The sequence below is a fragment of the Muntiacus reevesi genome, chromosome 1 (assembly GCF_963930625.1).
Source record: "Muntiacus reevesi chromosome 1, mMunRee1.1, whole genome shotgun sequence".
NCBI lineage: Eukaryota > Metazoa > Chordata > Mammalia > Artiodactyla > Cervidae > Muntiacus > Muntiacus reevesi.
Genome location: NC_089249.1, coordinates 164,004,606 through 164,023,326, shown reverse-complemented (window position 1 = coordinate 164,023,326; position 18,721 = coordinate 164,004,606). Strand labels below are relative to the sequence as shown.

The window sequence follows — 18,721 nt, the reverse complement described above, 5'->3', positions numbered from 1 at the left end:
AGATAATTTAGTCCTGTTTATGGCAGGCAGCACTTCCCCAGGCCCAGCATTAAGTAGGGAGTCTGACACTAGTGGGGTCTACAGGTATACTTCCCACCCCATTGCAATGCTGAATCCCTCCTTGGAGGTATTCAACTCCTACTCACCACTGGAATCTCATTTATTGGCCTTAGAGATCTCTCATTCTTGCTTTTAAACGTGGATATATGTTTTTCTTTTTAGTTATCCAGCATTAATCTTGTACATCTACTTCTTTGAGGGGGAGGGACTTTAACAAGGTGTTCCATCAAGTTTGACCAATCGAGTCCTCTCTAGGCCTCCCATCCCCATCACTGAGCCCCCGTTCCCCTCTCTGAAACTCTATGTCTCTCACCCAGTCTCATCCCTTTTAAGAGCCTCCTTCCCTGACACTCCATCTGCCATCCCTACTATTCATGTCCTCTTCCTCCCTGAATCCTCCTTCAAGTTTCCCGAACATGGGAGAGGAGAGAAGGCAAGCTTTCCCCGCTGCATTCTCAGCAACTCAGAAAGGTCCTTCCCCCTCATTTTCCAATGAACTCCACCGTCCCAGTGGCTCTCAGTAAGAACACGGAGCCTGCCCACAGGGCCACGGTAGTGTTGTCCTCTGCATGGTCTTCCAGGAGTTGGGGTCACGGAGGAAGAGTCCTGAAGGCCGAGGAGAAGTAGCACAAGAAGGGGTGGCTCTGACCTTCATTCCCACACCCTCTTCTCCCTCAGTGTCTCCTCCTGGTGGGCCCCCCTCCAGCCCTGGGGATCAATGGGGGTTCACTTTCGCTGAGCTCAGCGACACTGCTCCCTCCCCACTTCCCGTTGCTCTGAGCTGACTGGCCCAGCAGGCCTGATCTTTCTCTCACTTCCTCCTCCCACTGTCAGTGGAGGTGGATCCCTGGAGGTCAACAGTGTCACCCTGTGAGAACCCCCCATTTCTACTAGAAAGACTTCCCGCTAGGAGGAGGGCTGCTAGGAGTGGGGAATTCTCACAGCATCTCCTGGCCCCATCTGAACACACGCCTGGAAAACGGTAAGATCGGTGGTTCACATTTGTACAGCTCCCTGCACAGGTGTGGCTTTTTCACGTATTGTTGCATTTAGTCCTCCTGATAGCCAGAAAAATTGGGGCAGAGGTGGAGTGCCCAAGGGTACCAGTTAGTCCAAGGGCAGAATCAGGAAGCCCAGGCTTGACCTGTTGTCAGGGCTCTTTCTACTGCTCCCCACAGCCCCCCACTGCCAAGCTTCTCTAACTCCTCTCGAGAAGTTAGATGCCTCTAACTCCGGTCCTGAGCTCTCTCCTACGGAGCCCCAGGCTCCACGGCATGCCTAGGCTCAGCCGGCGCCAGGCTCCCTGTTTCCTATCAGGCCAAATCGGACCCTTCAGCCCTGCATCCAAGGTCCCTTGTGTCCCCCTCATCAAGCTTGCTCTTCCTCCCCCATGCTCTGTAAATCCTCCCCTTTCCCACTCCACCCCTCACCTACACACACTCGCACACACACACACACACATTCACTACAGCACGGGGGTATTTACAGGCAAGACTCTTCACTGAGTCTCAGTCTCCTTGTCTGTAAAATGGGGATGTTAATAGTATTACCTCAGAGGGCTACTGGGATGCTGAAATAGACGATACAGGTAGGGCATCCTACACGAAGTTCTGGGCCACCTTCATGCGACCTGCAGGCATTACTTGTTGCACTTCTCAGCATCTCTCCAAGTCCTCCCAACCCCATCCCCAAGAAGGTTCCAACTTTGCCATTGCCAGTGGAGACCACCCCTTATCTGACTTCTAGCAACACTTAGATATACAAGAAAACCCAAATAGCTTCTGGGGTGTGGAGAGAGAAGAGGAGGAGGTCTGGTGGGTGCGACCTTGATCCCCTTCACCCCGACTCAACCCAAACACCTCTGCTTGAATGCTCTTTACACACCAGGGTGCTACTTTAAGATTCTGTCTGTAAAAAGGATTCTATTGTTTAAAAAAAGCCTGAGACCCACTGGCTTAAAACCCTCTTCCTACTCCAGAAAGGAATCTGCACCCTTGGGTTCACCTGAAGTTGTCAGTCAAGGACAGGCTTGAACTTGGCCCCGTAATGAAGGTCCCTACCACTTCTAGACCTCAACCTTTTCAGACCTGGGAGTCTCAATCCCTGACAGAAATAAGTCCTAAAGAACAAAGATTGGGGCATCTGTGGTTCCCCTCAGCACTGATCTCAGCACCCAGGGCACAGTGGGTGGTGCTGGCCAGGGGAGAGAAGAGGTCACAGGCAGTTCTGGATACTGGCTGTGTATCCTTAGGTGAGTCCCCGCACCTCTCTGAGCCTCAGCTTTCTCACATGCAAAGGGCTGCTCTGGTCCCAGCAGAGGCGGGGCCTGGCACAGTCGGTCCTCAGCAAATGGGAGCTCTCTCCCTGCCCACCCTTCCTCTCAATCAATACTTGCTCCATTGATGGATGAAAGTGACAATGATGAATTACAGACGATCCCGGAGCCCCGCCCCTTCTTGTGGACAGATGGGGAACATGAAGCCCAGAGCCAGGCATGGACTTGCCCAGGTGGGACAGTGAGCAAGTCAGGGCAGAGCGGGATGTCTTCTGGGCGGTGTTACCGGGAAGAGATGTGGGGGCTTGGGAGGGGAGGTGAGTTGGAAGGAAGATGTTGAGGGCGGAGTGAAGGGAGCAGGTGGGAGAGAGGGCGGGAGGAGGGTGGGAAACCACAGCCTGCCCCCCTCCCTCACCTCCAGCAGGGAGGCTGACTGAGAGCGCCTGAGATAGCTGTGGGCTCAGAAAAGTGTCTTAATTACTAAAGGCTGCGCTGGGGAAAGGCCCTCCTTCCGGTCATACTCATGTCCTGGAATCCGGATGGGGCAGGAAGGCCACTGGGTGACCCTCAGAGTGGCCACCTGTCCTCTCTGCAGTGGACTGTGTCCTCTGCCTTCTTCACTTTCCCAAGTGTGGGTGAACACGTGCATGCACATACACATACACACACAAAACTTTGCTTACATCCTCCCAGAACCATCATCCCCATCCCTCCACTCCTTAGGAAAAGTTCCATGATTCTCCACTTTATTTATCAATATTATTATTTGTCCTTGCCACACTGCGTGTGGGATCTCACTTCCCCAACCAGGGACTGAACCGGGCCATGACAGTAAAAGTCCAAAATCCTAACCACTAGGCCACCAGGAAACTCTCACATGACTCTGCGCTTTAAAAAGCGGTGGGCCTATCCCACTACACATGCTTCTGCAGGAGACACAGGCCTCTGGGCCCCAAGAAACTTCCTCTTGAGATCTAACTTCCATCCCTCTAGTTACACTCACAGTCTTTTTCTTCCTCTTGCTGCCTCTGAGAGGCTCATCTGGAGCTGGAGTTGGGAGAGGATGGGAGACCCTCTCCCGACAGTGAGGGCTCCTCACACACTGGAAGAAAGCCGTGGTATCCAGAGGTGATGCCGCACTTGATGCTTGGCGTTCCCAAAACAGACTCAATTTCAGCCCTTCTGGCTGTTGCTGAAGAAGTGAAGTGAAAGTCGCTCAGTTGTGTCCGACTCTTTGCAACCCCATGGACTATACAGTCCATGGAATTCTCCAGGCCAGAATACTGGAGTGGGTAGTCTTTTCCCTTCTCCAGAGGATCTTCCCAACCCAGGGATCAAACCCAGGCCTCCCACATTGCAGGTGGATTCTTTACCAGCTGAACCACCAGGGCAGCACAAAGGAAGGGGTGTTGATGAGGGTGTGTTCAAGCGCCACTTCTGCCACAGAAGAAGAGCCTCAAAAAGACCTCAGGAAACCCCCTAGATCCCTTCCAACTGCTTTCCTTCCCACCATTCAAGTCCCCAGACCTTAGTCTTACCCCCAGGGCCCCTGATTGGGGAAGCACAGTCAAGAGGTCCCCTAGCGACTGTAAAGGTAGTGCTGCATACCTAAGGGACGCTAGATGCTAGCTTCAGCTCATGGAGAGAGGAGGGGTTAACCCAGCTTTAGCAGTGCCGCCACAGCTGGGCCCTGGGGTCCAGAAACCTTCCCCAGCTACCAAGGAGGAAGAGGCATAACCTTCCCCTGGGGCACCAGCTCTGGCCCAAAGTGTACCTGGAGCCAGGGGCAGCCAGAGAGATTCAGGTTAGACCCCAGGGCAGCCCCTGTCTTTCAGAGGGGAAAGGGTTAGGGATGCAAGCCGACTGCCAAGCCCAGTCCGGGACCCCCAGGTCCCTGCAGCCCCCTCCTTGCCCGCCAGCAGGTCTGCCTCTCTCCCTCTCTCTCCTTCCCCCACTGGCGCTCAGCAGATCAATGCTGCCTTTGCTGACAGCTGAGAATCGAGCTCTCCTTCCCGCCCCCTCCGCCGCCCCTCCCGCTCGGCTCCGTCCCCCGAGATCCTCCCGGAGGAACCGGGAAGAGTTTGCTGCGGAAGCGCTTCACCCTGGGGCAGGGCCTGCGGAGGGAGCGGCTGGTGTGGCCGAAGCTTTGGTCGGGGGAAGAGGGGAGGAGGATGGGGAAACACAAACGACCACCGTGGGCGGGACCAAGGGGGGTTAACGGGAATGAAAGGGCCTCCCCCAAAGCTAGAGAAGTAGGTCAGGCACCAAGAACTTTCCAGCGGGGAAAAGTCTCGCCGTTTTGGGGTGGGATTCTGTGAACCTCTGCGGGAGGGTGGGGGTGGGGGTGGGCAACCGTCTGGCCTCCGTGCCGGTTCAGAGCTCGCCTCCCAGCACCCGTGTGCCCTGAACCGCGCCCTGACCCGGAGGCGAGGCAAGGTTACGCTTCAGACCGGCTTGGCGCGGAGCAGGCCCCTCTGATCCGAGGAGACTTTGGGGGCAGCGTGGCCTAAGCGGGGCTCTTCCCGCATCCTAAAGAAGGGAAGGACAGAGGTGCGGTGGGAAAGCAGACACACCTGAGCCCCACAGTGCTACACGCGCAGGCCGTTCAGGCAAGAGCGCACCCCGCCACACACTGCGCGGGCACACTTAACGCGCCACGTGCACGGGGCACAAGCCGACGGGGCACACCTCGGGGCCACCGCCACCCTCCGCGGGCGGGCCCCTGCACACCCATCCACCGCGTGCCCCCGCCCCGCCCCTGCTGACTCAGCCCCACCACCTCGCGGAGCCACAGCCACCCACTCGACACACAGCGGGCCCGTCTGCACCCACTCGCTCCTAAGCTCCGCGGGACGCGCGTCCCCTCCGCCGCCGGGCAGCGACTCCTCGCTCCGGCGACCACACCGGAGGCGTCCCGCCTGCCCCCAGCCCAGCCTTCGGGTCCACGCCGCCCCGCGAAGCCCGGCGCGCGGCTCGCACCCGCAGGCCGCCCGGCCCAGGCGCTGCCCCCGGGGGCCACCGCCACTCGGTCCGGCCCCCGCCCCGACTCGGCGGCCTGCGCAGCGGGGGCGTCCTCCCGCCGCCTCCCCGCGCGTCCCCTCCCTCCGCCCGGCCTCGCCGGCTAGCTCGCTCCCTCCCGATTTGGGAAGGCGGCCTCGGGGCGGGCGGGGGCGGCGGGGGTGGGGCGGGGCGGGGGAGGCTGACATGTGAGCGGCGCGCCGGCGGCAGGTGGAAAGGCGAGCGGCATGGAGCGCGTAATAAGAGAGTTGGAGTCGGAAAGAGCCGCCCCAGTCGCCGGGGAAGCGGGCGGTCAGCGCGGGCTCCGTCGGCCCCCCGACTCCGAGCGCCCGCCCCCGGCCCCGGAGCGGCCCCGGCCCGACCCCTAACCCCCTCCGACCGCGCCCGCCCCGGGCCGCCCCGCCGGCTCCGGGTCCGAGCCATGCGCCGCTGAGCGCCCCGCGCGCGCCCCCGCCCCGGATCGGACCCGGGCCCCGGCCCCCTCCCGCCCGGCGCCGCCCATGGCCGAGGCCCCCCCGCGCCGGCTCGGCCTGGTCCCCCCGCCCGGGGACGCCCCCCGCGCGGAGCTGGTGGCGCTCACGGCGGTGCAGAGCGAGCGGGGCGAGGCGGGCGGGGGCGGCTCCCCGCGTCGCCTGGGCCTCCTGGGCAGCCCCCTGCCGCCGGGCGCACCCCTCGCAGGACCAGGCTCGGGCTCGGGCTCCGCCTGTGGCCAGCGCTCCTCCGCCGCGCACAAGCGCTACCGCCGCCTGCAGAACTGGGTCTACAACGTGCTGGAGAGACCCCGCGGCTGGGCCTTCATCTACCACGTCTTCATGTGAGTTTGCGACCCCGAGTCCCCGGCCGCGCCCTCGCGCTGCCGCCCCGCGCGGCCCCTGCTGGAGCCTGGGCCCCGGGGGGGACGGCCGCCCCGCCCTGGCTCCGCCTCCTGCCCCCCAGCCCCGAGGCCGGCAGACCCTCATCGCTCTGCTCCCAGACCTGAGCCTGATTTCTGATCCCCCTCAGCCTGACCCTAATCCCCGCTCTCCAAGTCCTGACCCTTGCCTGACCTGGCTTCTGACCTCCCCCACCTCAATTCCTTATTTCCATCCTTTCTCCAACCCCTGCGCCTCTGTTCCAGGTACTCCCCACGTCCTGCTTCTTGTCCCCCGTCTCTCTCCAATCTGGAGTCACTGAAGTGTGGCTCCCTTTTCTCTCTTCCTCACTTCTGTCTCCCTGTGTCCCGGACACAGAGGACCCTTTCGCCCTCTCCACAGCTCTGTAGCTGCAGTAGGTTCCCACCTGGGCTCCCCCCAGAGATGTCCCTCTCCAGGGACAACCTCCACCCCAGCCCAGGACTGGCCCCCAATTATAGGTGTTTGGGAGTCCCCTTGAGTCACCAGAGTTCTGACACTGTCGTGTGCTGACTTCTGTGAGTCTTCACACAGTCTTCCCTTCCACCCTCAACTTCCCCACGGCAGCAGTGAGCCATGCCGCCCGCCCTGTGGGCTCGGCCAGCTAGCCTGCCCGGCTCCCTGGGCGCGCCAGGGAGCACCAGGCCTGGCTCTGCGCACCCCCAGGGGAAAAGAAAGAGGAGAGGGGTAGGTTTGGAAACACTCAGGCTGTGGGCCCCATCCTCCCTCTCACCAGGCTCTTACAACTTTCAAAAACACTGACCCTTCTTGGATGTAAAGAGTGAATTTTGGCAGCTCAGAGCTCTGTCTTGGGGGACGGCCTGGCCCAGCCGGGAACATGAGAGGCCCAGCAGATATCAGTTGAAAGACTGGGCCTGGAGCTGGGACGCTCGAAGGTGCCCGAGAGAGAGACCTCTGGTCCCTGGAAACTGTGCTGATATGAATCCCTTGTTGCTGCCCCCAGAGAGGGCCTTCTGCTCTTAGGGTCTCCTGGGTGGTCCCCTTGCCTGTCCACTGGACTATCTTATAGTCCTTTTGCCTGTCTGACTGTCCTTCTGCCAGAGTGAGTTTCTGTCTGTGTGTGAGTTGTCCTGTGTCTTCATCTCTCCTTCTGCTAGTCTGTTTTCACCCCTCTGTTGACCTGTCCAGTTATCTGTGTGCCTGTCTGTCCATCTGCCTCTCCACCTGACTGCCACTCTTCTACTTGTCTGTTTCCACCTGTCTTTGGTCTGTCTTTCTGCCTGACCCACTGCTGCCTGCTTGCCTGCCCACAGAATTTCCGAGGGGAGGGGAGGAAATGTTCCCTTTTTTGCACCTCGGTGCCAGCCTGCAGGGGATGACAGCCACGACTTGGGGCAGGGACCTCGGGTGGGCCAGGTGGGGGTGGAGCAGAGAGTTGAGATTACTCTAGACATGAGGTCAGACTTAGGGTCAGGGTCAGTGGTTAGGAGTAGCCCAATCCCCAGTGCCCATTGGGAGGGCCTGGGTGAATTTTCTGCTGCAGAGAGGGCTGTTGGAGTGCTGTGGGTTCTGTGTTGGGGTAGCAGGGACAGTGGCATCAGGCATGAGGGGCAGGGGACTGCTAATTAAGAGCCACTGCGTTGAGATGCCCTTGCCCACCCTACAGCTTAGGTGCTCGCGGAGCCTGAGACACTCCGCAGGCTCCGCTCGGGACATGACTTTTCCAAGGCAAGGCTGGGCCTGGGAAGCACTAGGGCACTGTGGTGGGGGTCCTTAGGCCCCAGGCCCGGCCTCTCAGCCCCTGTAAGGGTCACTGGGGGTGAAGGACCCGTCTCGTGTCCTCTGGCCAACACTGTCTTCCCCTCCTCTGGAGGGGCCGCTCCTTCCTCTCCAGGAGCTAAATCGGCTGGTACCTTTGCCCCACATCCTGCCCTTTCTGGATGCCAGGAATGCCCTGGCCAGGGCCAGGCTGGTTCTGACCACTTGTCCCCAGGAGCCCAAGGCAGAGGCATCTCTTGGGAGCTCTGGGAGACGAAACGCGGCACGAAAATGTCCAGACGTTTGGGGGTCTCAGGGAACTGGTCGTTCATCTTAGAGGTCAGGGAGGACTGAGGGGTCAGGAGCCCCACCTTTTGCGTGCTGTGCAGTCTTGGGCTGATCGCCACAGCTCTCTGAGCTTTAGATCTCTGGGCCATCAGAGTGGGGAGAGACCCCAGCCTTGTGGGCCTCCGTCTTGCATGAGCAACGGGTGGGAAGGACTTTGGTGAGCCGCCGGGGCCTGTGGGAGCGTGAGGGATGGATGGTATATTGGGCTTGGGGGAGGGGGCTGCTTGGGAGGCCTCTCCTGTTCTTGAGAAGGTCCAGATGCGGGGTCACTCCTTGCAGGGTCTTGGGCAAGCCAGGAAGTGCTTCCCACCATTGGACTTCGAGCCCGATTGTTCCACTTTTGGTCCAAATCCTTCCCCCATCCCCAGTGAGCCTCACAGGCAGCCCAAACGAGGGGAGTCCAGGGTGCACAGGTAGCTAGGACCCCCTTGCCTGAGATGTGGGCCCTGGTGGGAGGGGCCCCAGGAGGGAAGCCTCTGGGAGAAGGACTCAGGGAGGAGGGAATGGAGGTGAGCTGGCCCTTTCACCCCAGGGCACACCTTCCTCACACCTGCCAGCCAGGTCCCTCTGGGCCCCACCCAGAACCCGCACCTTCTCTGGCCCTGAGGTGTGGGCGATTGCCCAGAGGACCAGCCCTGGTTCCGCCTCTCCCGCCAGCGGCTGCAGCCGCTGGGAAGCAGGAACCGCTGACTCCTGTCTTCTCATTGAGATCCAGAAGGAGGGACTGCTGGCTCTGCGAGCTCTCCCGCCTCCCTCCAGGCCCTTGGTCCTGTCACCAAGCCCCCACTCTCCTCCCCTGGGCCCCAGTCCTTGATTTCAGCCCTCAACTCTTCACAGGCCCCGCTCTCTGAATTTTGAGAAACACCACATCACTGCCCGTCCTGCTTCCGAGCCTTTGGAAGGGATGTTTGCTCCTTGCTGCCCCCTGCCAAGGGCCACGCCGGCCTCCCTTTTGAAGTCAGAGGCTGGAAGGGGCAAGTCCGAGCAAAGCGCCATCTCCCCACACTGCTGCGCTGCTTTGGGACTCTTACAGCTCCCAGCCCCCAACTGCCCCGCGAACTTTCTCTAAGTGAAGTTTTATGCTCTGTAAACATCCTCCGGCAGCCTTGTCCCTGGGGTCAGAAGCTGTGGGAATGGGGAGGGAAGGAGACAGCGGCAGCTCCCGAAGCCCTCGGCGTCCCCCCACCTCCCACCCTGACTGTCTGAGAAAGAACATGGCCAGCAAAGGGTGACCAGAGCCCCCAGGCCTCCCTGGGAGGTGGGGCCACACATTTTGACATCCCCATTTTGTTTATGAGAAAACCGAGGCTCTGGAGACCCATCACACAGTAGATTAGTGGCAGGTGCAAGGGCTGGAGCCGAAGACGCCTGACTCCCTGTGCAGGGTCTCCCCGCTGCTCCCCGAGGCTGCCTGGGTTGGCTCTTGAAGTTTGAACTGAAATTGCTGATCACATGTGGATCATCAGCTGTGTGCCAAGCACCGAGCTAAGCATCCTCTATAAACCATGTTGTTGTGTCCTTCAGCAGCCCGGCAAGGTGGGTGCTGGGGTTCTCCTCGTGCTGGTGAGGAAACTGAGGCTCAGGAGAGGTCCCGCAATCAGCATGGAGGAGCCTCAGCCCAGAGCTGGGGCTGCCCGCACAGTCTTCCTCCTGCACCTTGGCTCCAGCCGGCACCCCAACCCTGGGAGCTGGGTGGCAATTGCCCTGCCTCACACGTGCAGTCACACTTCGGTTGTGTACGGCAACGGTTCTGCACACACACATCCCCACTATATGCCCATCGGTCTGTCTCACGCATGCACTCTCAGCAACTGGGACATACCTGCCTGTGCATGTCATAAGGGCACCCCTAGCACACATCCAAGGTGAAGAAGTCTGATGCACAACTGCTCCCACCTTTTCTCTGTCTTCACAGATGCACACTTGGGTCTGCGCCCCAGCCTAGACCTAGAACAGGGCAGAGTCGGTCCCGTCTCTTGAGTTTGCTGCCCCTGCCTTTCCACAGCTGCAGGGGTGCCCTATGGGTCTGTGTGTGTTTCTTCATCTGCCTTGGGCAGCCCCAGATCCATGTGGGAGCGGGTGGCTGACTTCCTAGCACTTTGCCAGCCTTTGTGTCTCCTGAAGGGCCCTGTGGTCTACTGCTGGCTTCACTGAGGCACAGAAAGGAGCAGGTACTGGCCCAAGGTCACATCTGATGAGCTGGCGCTAGAACTGTGCCTGGAACCGAGGCCTTCTGCCTCTCAGATCAGGACTTTATATATATATTTTTTAAATTTTATTTTATTAGTTGGAGGCTAATTACTTCACAACATTTCAGTGGGTTTTGTCATACATTGACACGAATCAGCCATAGAGTTACACGTACTCCCCATCCCGATCCCCCCTCCCACCTCCCTCTCCACCCAACTCCTCAGGGTCCTCCCAGTGTACCAGGCCCGAGCACTCAGATCAGGACTTTAATGTTTTTGCTTATTTGGCTGCACCGCACACAGGATCTTCACTGCAGCATTTGGGATCTTTAGTTTAGTTGCAGTATGTGGGATCTAGTTCCCTGCCTAAGGATTGAACCCAGACCCCCTATATTGGGAGCACAGATTCTTAGCCACTGGACCACCAGGGGAGTCCCAGATCAGGACTTTAGATACTATTTTTCATTTTCAGCTGATCAGGAAGATTGCTCCAAGAACTTGGCCTTGCAATGGCGAAAGTCTTGGGGTGTGACCCAGATTTTTTGTACTGCTGTTTTTCGGTCCCAGTCCTTTAGTTTGGTCTTTGTAAGAGGGGAAGTGGAGAGTCTATCCTGCCAGCCCTTGAGCCCTTCTTCTATCTCTCTCCCTTCCCCTTCCACTCCTTTGCTCCCTCCTTTCCACATTCTCTATAGGGGTCACTGGAGCATGTTGGATCTCTTATTGTCTACTCCCCTATCCCAGCTCCACAATACATTCGTTCCTTCCATTGAGGAAGCCCTGCTGGATGTCTAACTTCAGGGTCTGTTGCTGCAGAAATCTATATTTTCAGAATGTTGGAGCCAGGAGAGTTTCAAGAGGTGATTATTCTTAGGCTGATGGCAGCACTTTGAGTGGGTGATAAATTCTCAGAGCCAGTCAAGGGAGCTGAAATGGCCTGGGGAACAGGGAGAGAGGAAGGCTCTGCAGACCCAGAGGAGGCCATGTGGGGAACTTCCTCAGATTTGGAGAAGCCAGCTGGAGGTTTTCTCAGCTCCCTTCCTCCCCCAACATGCACACCTGTGGGTCTTTGGCCAGGGCCAACCTTCTTACAGGCTATGGGGCCCAGCAGGGAATTCTGAGTATCTGACAGTTGTCGGGCTGAGATGGAGGAATAGGGGGGATTTTTCATTTCCCCAAAGGTTGCCCCACAGCGGGTTAAGAGTATGGGATCCGAATCTGCCAGATTCAGGTTCATTTCTGGTTCTGCTCTTGGCAGTTATGTGTCCTTGGGCAAGTTACTTAACCTCTCTGAGCTTCTGTTTTCTCATCTGAAAAGAATAGAGGACTCATAATACCTGCCTCTAGAACTGTCAGGGCCAAGTGAGGGAAAGCACCTGAGTATCACCATTATTATTATATTGTTGTTGTTGTCCTCGTGCTCCTCCCCAGGGAGAGATGTGATGGATGTCCTTGTCAGCACCGTGGATGTGTCTGGGTGTTCCCCAGGACAGAGCAGGAGCTGCGTTCCCCTGTTCCCCTGGGTTGCGGGTGAGCGGCTGGGCATGGGGAGCCAGAGAATGCGTCTCTGCGGGCGTCTGAGGAATGCTGCGTGGCACTCTCTCTGTTAACCCTCGCAGTCATTACATCAGCTTGGCACCGTTGTTATGCTCATGCCCACTCGAGGGAAGTGGGGCTGGTGAGGGGGCCTCACATACCTGCCCAGGGTCACGCAGAGAGTGAGATGGTGGCTCCAGGACGCCAAGCAGGGTGCCTAGCGTCTCACTTACGGTCCCTCCCTTCACTTGACAAATGGAGTTAAAGAGCATCAACTCTGTACCAGGTCTGGGGAGGCAGAGAGACAGAGCATGTCTGCCCCAGCCTGGCGGCGGTGGTGGGGGCGTCTGTCTGGACCACTGGGCTCTCCTGCCTCCTCTCCCAGGGGCTCCCAGAGAGGGTGGAGGTGTGTGCGTATCTGTGTGTGTACAAAGAGGAGGCCATCCATGAGGGTGTTGCTGCAGAGCTGAGGTCAAACCCTGCAGCTAGCTTGGGCCCGGGCAGGTGGAAGTGGAGCTGTGGGGCCCAGGGGCACAGGCAGGGAGGGGAGGGCCACCCCCACTCTCTCCTGAGCACGCTGTTCTGTGGATAGGCACCGGGTATCCCCAAGGAGACTGCGAGGTCTCGATCCCAACACTTGCTGGGAAGGTGCCTGCCCCTGACTCCACCCCAGCCCCTGAGCCTCACTGCCCCCCTCTGTAAAATGGGGCTAAACGGGAAAGTGGGCTGGTAAGGGCTGCCTGGCACAGTGGGACTCAGGATGAATGGGAGGAGCCGCTGTTTCAGACCTTCAGTCTTGTGGGGTGCGGGGTGGTGGGAGTTCTTCTCCAGCACCTTCTCCCTGAGCCCCCCCAAGGACTGGGCAGCACTGAGAAGGGCACTCAAAAGCCTGCCTGCCTCCAGTGGGGACTCTGGGGGGCTGGGGAGAGCGTGCTGGTCAGACTTCTGAGGGCCCCATAAAGCCGCCCCTGCAGGACTCCAGGTTTTCTGGGCAACTTGTCCCTCGGGCAGGATCTGTCTGCCCTGGGGGTTGGCACCTGGGGGGGTGGTGAGAATGGGAGGGGCAGCCCCAGGCAGAAGACTAATTGGGCTGGGAATCCGTGGGCAGTGCCTGAGGGAGGGAGGCGAGGGAGCAGGGATTCAGCGATTCCTTCCTCTCTGAGATTTGGAAAGCAGTGGGTGGAGTGGGGTCTCCAGCCCAGGGGCCCTCCCTAATCCCTGCAGGGAAATCTGGGGAACACTTTCTCCTGAGACTCCTCAGACATCCAGGCCAGGCAGCTGGGGAAGTGGGGGGGAGCTGGAGATAAATGGACCCACTGAAGCAGGTAAGACGGAGGTCAGACAGCAGGAAGGACTGACTGCTCCACACCAGGAGGCAGAGTGAGATTCCCTGGGGTACCCTTTCCAACGCTGGGGAACCCATCTCAGGCTGGGCTGGACAAGATTTACCCTGCTCATTATCCCTATCGAGCAAGTGGTGCTGCCCCTCACAGTGTAAAAGAAGGAGAGTGGATAGAGCTGCTTGGGCCCCTGTGTTGGTGGGGGGCGGGGGAGGAACAGATCAGGCACCCTTGAGCTTTTAGGGAGGGTGGCCATAGGCCACCTCTCCTCCATCCTTGCTTCCCTGCTGCTCCTCCCTGGGAGCCTCAGGCCCGTCCAGGTCACTGTCTTTGGGTTTATTTTTTGCTGGGCTCGGCTCTCCCCTGGGAGGGGAGGGGTAGGGAGAGAAAAAGGGAGAAGGAACTGCTCTGTCAGCACAATCGCGGCGCCTCTGCTCCTGCCCTCCTTGGCCCGGCTGCCACCCTCTTCCGGAAGGACCCGGCCCTGGGGACAATGAGGCCCCAGAACTGTGTGGGACCGCCTTCCCTGGGGCAAGACCGGCAGGTCTGGATCAGGCCTTTCTTCCCTCACCCTTCCTTCATTCATCCTGTTGCAGAGCATCAGAAGCAGAAGGGCCTCTGAGCTCAAGCAGGTCATGGCTTCACTTCACAGTTGGGGAAACTGAGGCCCGGAGGAAGAATTCAGCACACCTGGGGCCTTCTTCACCTCCCCTCTGCAATAGATGAGAGTTGTGCTAGAGTTGCTGAGAACAGATGGAAGCTGCCTGCCAGTTCTGCCTGGTCCTCTGAGAGTTGGGGGCATTTTCATTTCAGTAGATTTCATTTACTCATCTAATCTTCCAGCCTCTGGGGACTGGTATCCATCTGGTGGGAGAGACACAGGATGGGGGAGGAACATATGAACCATGCCTCTCCCTCCAACCCCATGCCCTCTGTCTTCCTTTTTGTTGAAAAATAAATTAGCCCCATTTTACAGATAGGGAAAGTAAGGCCCAAAGTCAACATAGCTAATAAGTTGTTGAAACAGGATTTGAACCCAGGATGTGGCTCCTGGGATGTTGCCCTGCTGCCTCCTTGCTCACACGGGCCCTTTGCTTTGGGCTCTTCCCAGGGTTCTGTCAGCTGCCTCCTCCTTTTGCTCTTTGAATGTTGGGGCTCCTGGGCCCTCCTCTCCATGTACAATTTCTTTGTGGGTGAGGGTGTGACTCACATACTCCTGTGACTTGGGGGCGGGTCACCTCTGTGATGACAGCCTCCTGCTCTGCAGTTTCATCCCTAAGCTTCCTGTGGACCCCTTACCTCTTCATCCCCAAGGAACCTCAGGCTTGGCATTTGTCTCCAGATCTACCCTCCCCTCCCCAACAGTGACTTCACCCCCAGGGCCCAAGTCAGGAAACCCTTTCTCAAGCATCCTTGGCTCCTCACCTAAGAAACAGCTTGGAGTGTGCCCAGGTGGGCTTTTAAATACTCCAGATGCTTTCCCTCTGCCTCAAACTCCCTCCCCTCTCCCGCCCACCCCATCATCCAGAGAACTCCTATCTATCCTTCAAATCCCAGTTTGAACCACCGCTTCTTCTTGGAATCACTCCCTGTGCGCCCCACCCGAAGCCTGACTGGGGGCCCTGCAGAGACCCCTGAGCCCTACGCACCCGCCCTTGTGTGTTCTGGGCTCCGCTCAGTGGTGGGGGCCGAGCACAGTTCTTGGTTGGTAATCAGTGAATGTTTGCTGAGCCAGGGAATGAAGGTGACATTGAGGCAGGCTGTAAGGATGAGAAAGGTTTTGCTGATTAGAGAGGAGTGGAAAAAGGACCCCTAGGTCCTCTGGGTGCAGGCAGTGAGCTGGAAACGCTTGCCATTTTTGTCCTGAGCGCGCTCCAGGTGGCGGCAACAGCCAGAGAAAGGGCTTTGAGGTGGGACTCTGCTCCTCTACCCTCTTGGCCTCAGGATCTGCAGAGTCTGGTGTGTCCAAGGCCCCGAGGGTCGGGCTTCAAAGGTGGGCTTTACCCTTTGGGTGACGGAGAACCATAGGCAGCGGCAGGTCAGGGAGGCACCACTGGCTGGGAGCCCAGGCTTGATTGATCTCTTCTCAGAACTAGGGCTTTGCAAACACTAGACCACTTAGCTCCCCAGGTATTGCTGTTGGCAGCACTATTCATGTTCCCATTTTGCAGATAGGAAACTGAGGCTCAGAAGGCGGGAATCATGTGCACCAAGAGATTTGTCCATGGTGGAGTCAGGATTCAAACCCAGGTTTTTGCGACTCCCAAGCCTAAGCTCCAAGGGATTCTCACATGCATCAGCAGACCCGGGCTTTTCTCAGTGACCTAAGGCAAAACTGAGAGAAATAAGGACAACGTTGTGACTTTTTCATAAAGCTAAATTTATTCCATTTAAAGGACTGTCATTTAGTCTGAGATTATGTCCTTTCTTTTATGAAATGATGGGCCTGGGAATTTTTTAAAGAATGTCCTTACTTGGCGAAATAAAAAAGTTGACAACCTCACGCTGTCCCTAAATTGTTTTTGAAAATTTTACCCGTGCGTGAAATCCCTCAGTCTGGGCGCCATCCTCCCTCCTCCCGCCTGAGCTTTGGGACCAGAAGTGGGAGGAGTCCAGGTAGGAATGGAAGGATTAGAGGGCTGGGGGAGCCTCAGTCTGCCCTGTCTATTTCTCCTGGGCCTCAGGGCCAGCCTGCCCTGGAGTGCAGCGAGGACCAGCCCAGGGCTCTTGCCAAGACTGGTCTGCAGGGAGGATGGGGCAGGTCACCCAGGATCAGGGCTTACCCCTCCGTTAAAGGAACATTGAACCCAGAATCAGCCGGCTGGGGGTCGGTGCCCACCTCTGCTTCTTAAAGACTGTGTAACCTCAGGCAGGTGACTCAGCCTCACTCAGGCTCCCGTTTCCCATCATCCATGGAGAAGGACAGTTATCATCTCTGCCTGCCCCCAGCATCAGGTGCTACAAAGGGCTGTGAGGAGCAGAGGGCCTCCCTCCCGCGTTTCCACCCTCTCTGCTCCCCAGCGCACGCTCCCTCTTCTCACCCTGGCCTGCACTGGTTTCAGCCCCCAGGTGGGACATTGTGGGGGTCGGGGGTGGGGGGGAAGAGTATGGGTTCTAGAAGAGCATGTATTCGGACTGGCAATTCCTTTTCTCAGGAGCCCCTGCAGTGTAGCTGGAGGCCTGGGGGCAAGGCGATGTGGAGGGGGTCTCTGTGACAACCTACCGGGGCCAGGCTGAGAGGCCCAGAGTTCTAACGGTTTTCATATACTAATGAGTTTCATAGCCTAACCTGTATGGGGTATGGTGGTGCCAGATATGGGGTATTTTCCACATGCTATTGTACTTCATTTAGTCCTTTTCAGAGCCCTAGGAGGTAGGCACTGTCATTACTCTATTGTATAGAGGAGGGTGCTGTGCTGTGCTTAGGATCTCAGTTGTGTCCGACTCTTTGTCACCCCATGGACTGTAGCCCGGCAGGCCCCTCTGTCCATGGGGATTCTCCAGGCAAGAATACTAGAGTGGGTTGCCATGCCCTCCTCCAGGGGATCTTCCCGACCCAGGAATCAAACCAGGGTCTCCTGCACTGCAGGCAGATTCTTTACCAGTTGAGCTACCAGGGAAGGCCATAGCTTAAATGGTCAGCAGGTGCCCTGTCACGCAGCCACTAAGCGTGAGTATCCAGGAGGACCAAGTTGAAGCCTGAGGGGGAGGGCCTCTGTGATGTGAGAAGGTGGGAGTGGGTTCACTGGGCTCCAGGGGGTGAGCCGGGGTGGGGGACACTTGCAGTATACATGGGGAGTGCTGTTTGGGCTGGGAAAGCAAGAGACACCTTCTTGCTGGGTGACTTCAGGCAGTCACCTCCCTCTCTGAGGTTCAGCCTCCCTTGTTGTTGGGCCTCTCATAATAATAAAGATAATAACAGCCCATGCTTATGGAGGACCTGCTGTGTGCTGACACTGCTCTGAGGACTTGCCGTTTTTTCTTTCACTTTTTCCTCTCAGTGACCAGCAGAGGTTAGGTCCTATGGTTATGCCCATTTTCCAGATGAGGAGGCTGAGGCACAGAGAGGTTGAGTAACTTGCCTGAGTATAGGTCGTGGGGCCAGGAGTCAGTCATACCCCAGAATCTAGCTCTAGAGGCCGTCATCTTTCCCACCAGATTATGCCTAATTGGGGGCTTCCCTGATGGCTTAGGCAACCCACTCCAGTATTCTTGCCTGGAGAATCCCATGGCGGGCTACAGTCCCTGGGGTCACAGAGTTGAACACGACTGAGCACACACATGCATACCTAACTGCCCTGATGGGCCTGCCTGCTGGGAGGCTGCTTCGACAACCAGCTAAGCCTTAAAGTTCAGGTTCTGTCTGTACCCCAGTTCTACTCTTTCTTGCTCTTTCATTTGGGAAGCCTTGCCTGGCAGTCCCTGAGGGGCCAGGCCCTATCCCAAGAGCTGGGGACAGAGCAATGAATCAGACTCTCCCCTGCTCCCTGGCGGGAGATGTGCCAGGCAGCTGGCAGCTGTCTGGGTGGAATCCTGTGGGGGCCCAGCTCAGAGGAGTCGAGCCCAGCCCCAAACTGGCAGTGACTGGGAAGGCTTCCCAGAGGAAGAAGTTTCAGCGGAGACCTGAAACGTGAAGAGTCAGAGTCAACCAGGCAAAGAGGAGGAGGGAATAGCATTCTGGGCCGAGGGACTAGCATGGGCAAAGCCCTGAGGTGGGGCCGAACGTGACCTTTGCAAAGAACTGAGAGAGGGCAGGAGAGTGGGAGCCTGGATGGGGCGGGAGGTGTGCAGACAGCAGGCTGGCGCATGAGCGAGGCCAGGCTGAGAACTCCAGGCTGAGGAGCAGAGACTCCCTGGAGGAGGCTGGGTTCAGGAAGGAACCGAGGACAAGAGTGCCATGGACGAATTGGTGACTGAGAAACGCCCCTCTGGGTCTAGCAAGGGGAGCAGACTCCCGTGGGGAGCTCTGGGGCTGCCACCTGCCGGGCCTCTCTTTCCCTCTGCCTTCCCTTCACGGCCCAGCCGTCTGAGCGGCTCCTCTGGAGCTGCCCACTAACCCTGCCAGGGCCAGGCTGGACCTGGCCTGAAGCCCTAGGGTTTTTGCCTGTATGGAAAGTTCAGCTGCTTATGCAAAGCCTGGCCTGGGGGAAGGTGTGTGTGAATGAGCTGAAAGAGGCCTTGGAAGCAGAGTGGGTAGCTGCAGGTCCTGATGGGGGTCGGGGGTCTGTGGGGGACTCCAGAACAGTGAGCTTAGAACTGCCCCACAAGAGCACCCGGGCTTGGCCCAGTGGATGGTGGGGCGCCCTGGGGAAAGGGGCAGAGCCCACAGGGCCTAGCCTGCTGAACTCC

At 58.2% G+C, this 18,721-nt stretch overlaps 1 protein-coding gene across 3 annotated transcripts in view; it reads left to right on the top strand.

The window, feature by feature from the left end:
- The first annotated feature begins 5,587 nt into the window (after positions 1-5,587).
- Positions 5,588-18,721, top strand: part of KCNQ4 (potassium voltage-gated channel subfamily Q member 4) — a 56,346-nt gene continuing 43,212 nt past the window's right edge. For all 3 annotated transcript variants that reach the window (XM_065915336.1, XM_065915326.1, XM_065915346.1), the window contains exon 1: positions 5,588-6,167. In XM_065915336.1, coding sequence (XP_065771408.1) covers positions 5,854-6,167 — 314 coding nt within the window. In that variant the 5' untranslated portion in view covers positions 5,588-5,853. The remainder of the gene's footprint in view (positions 6,168-18,721) is intronic.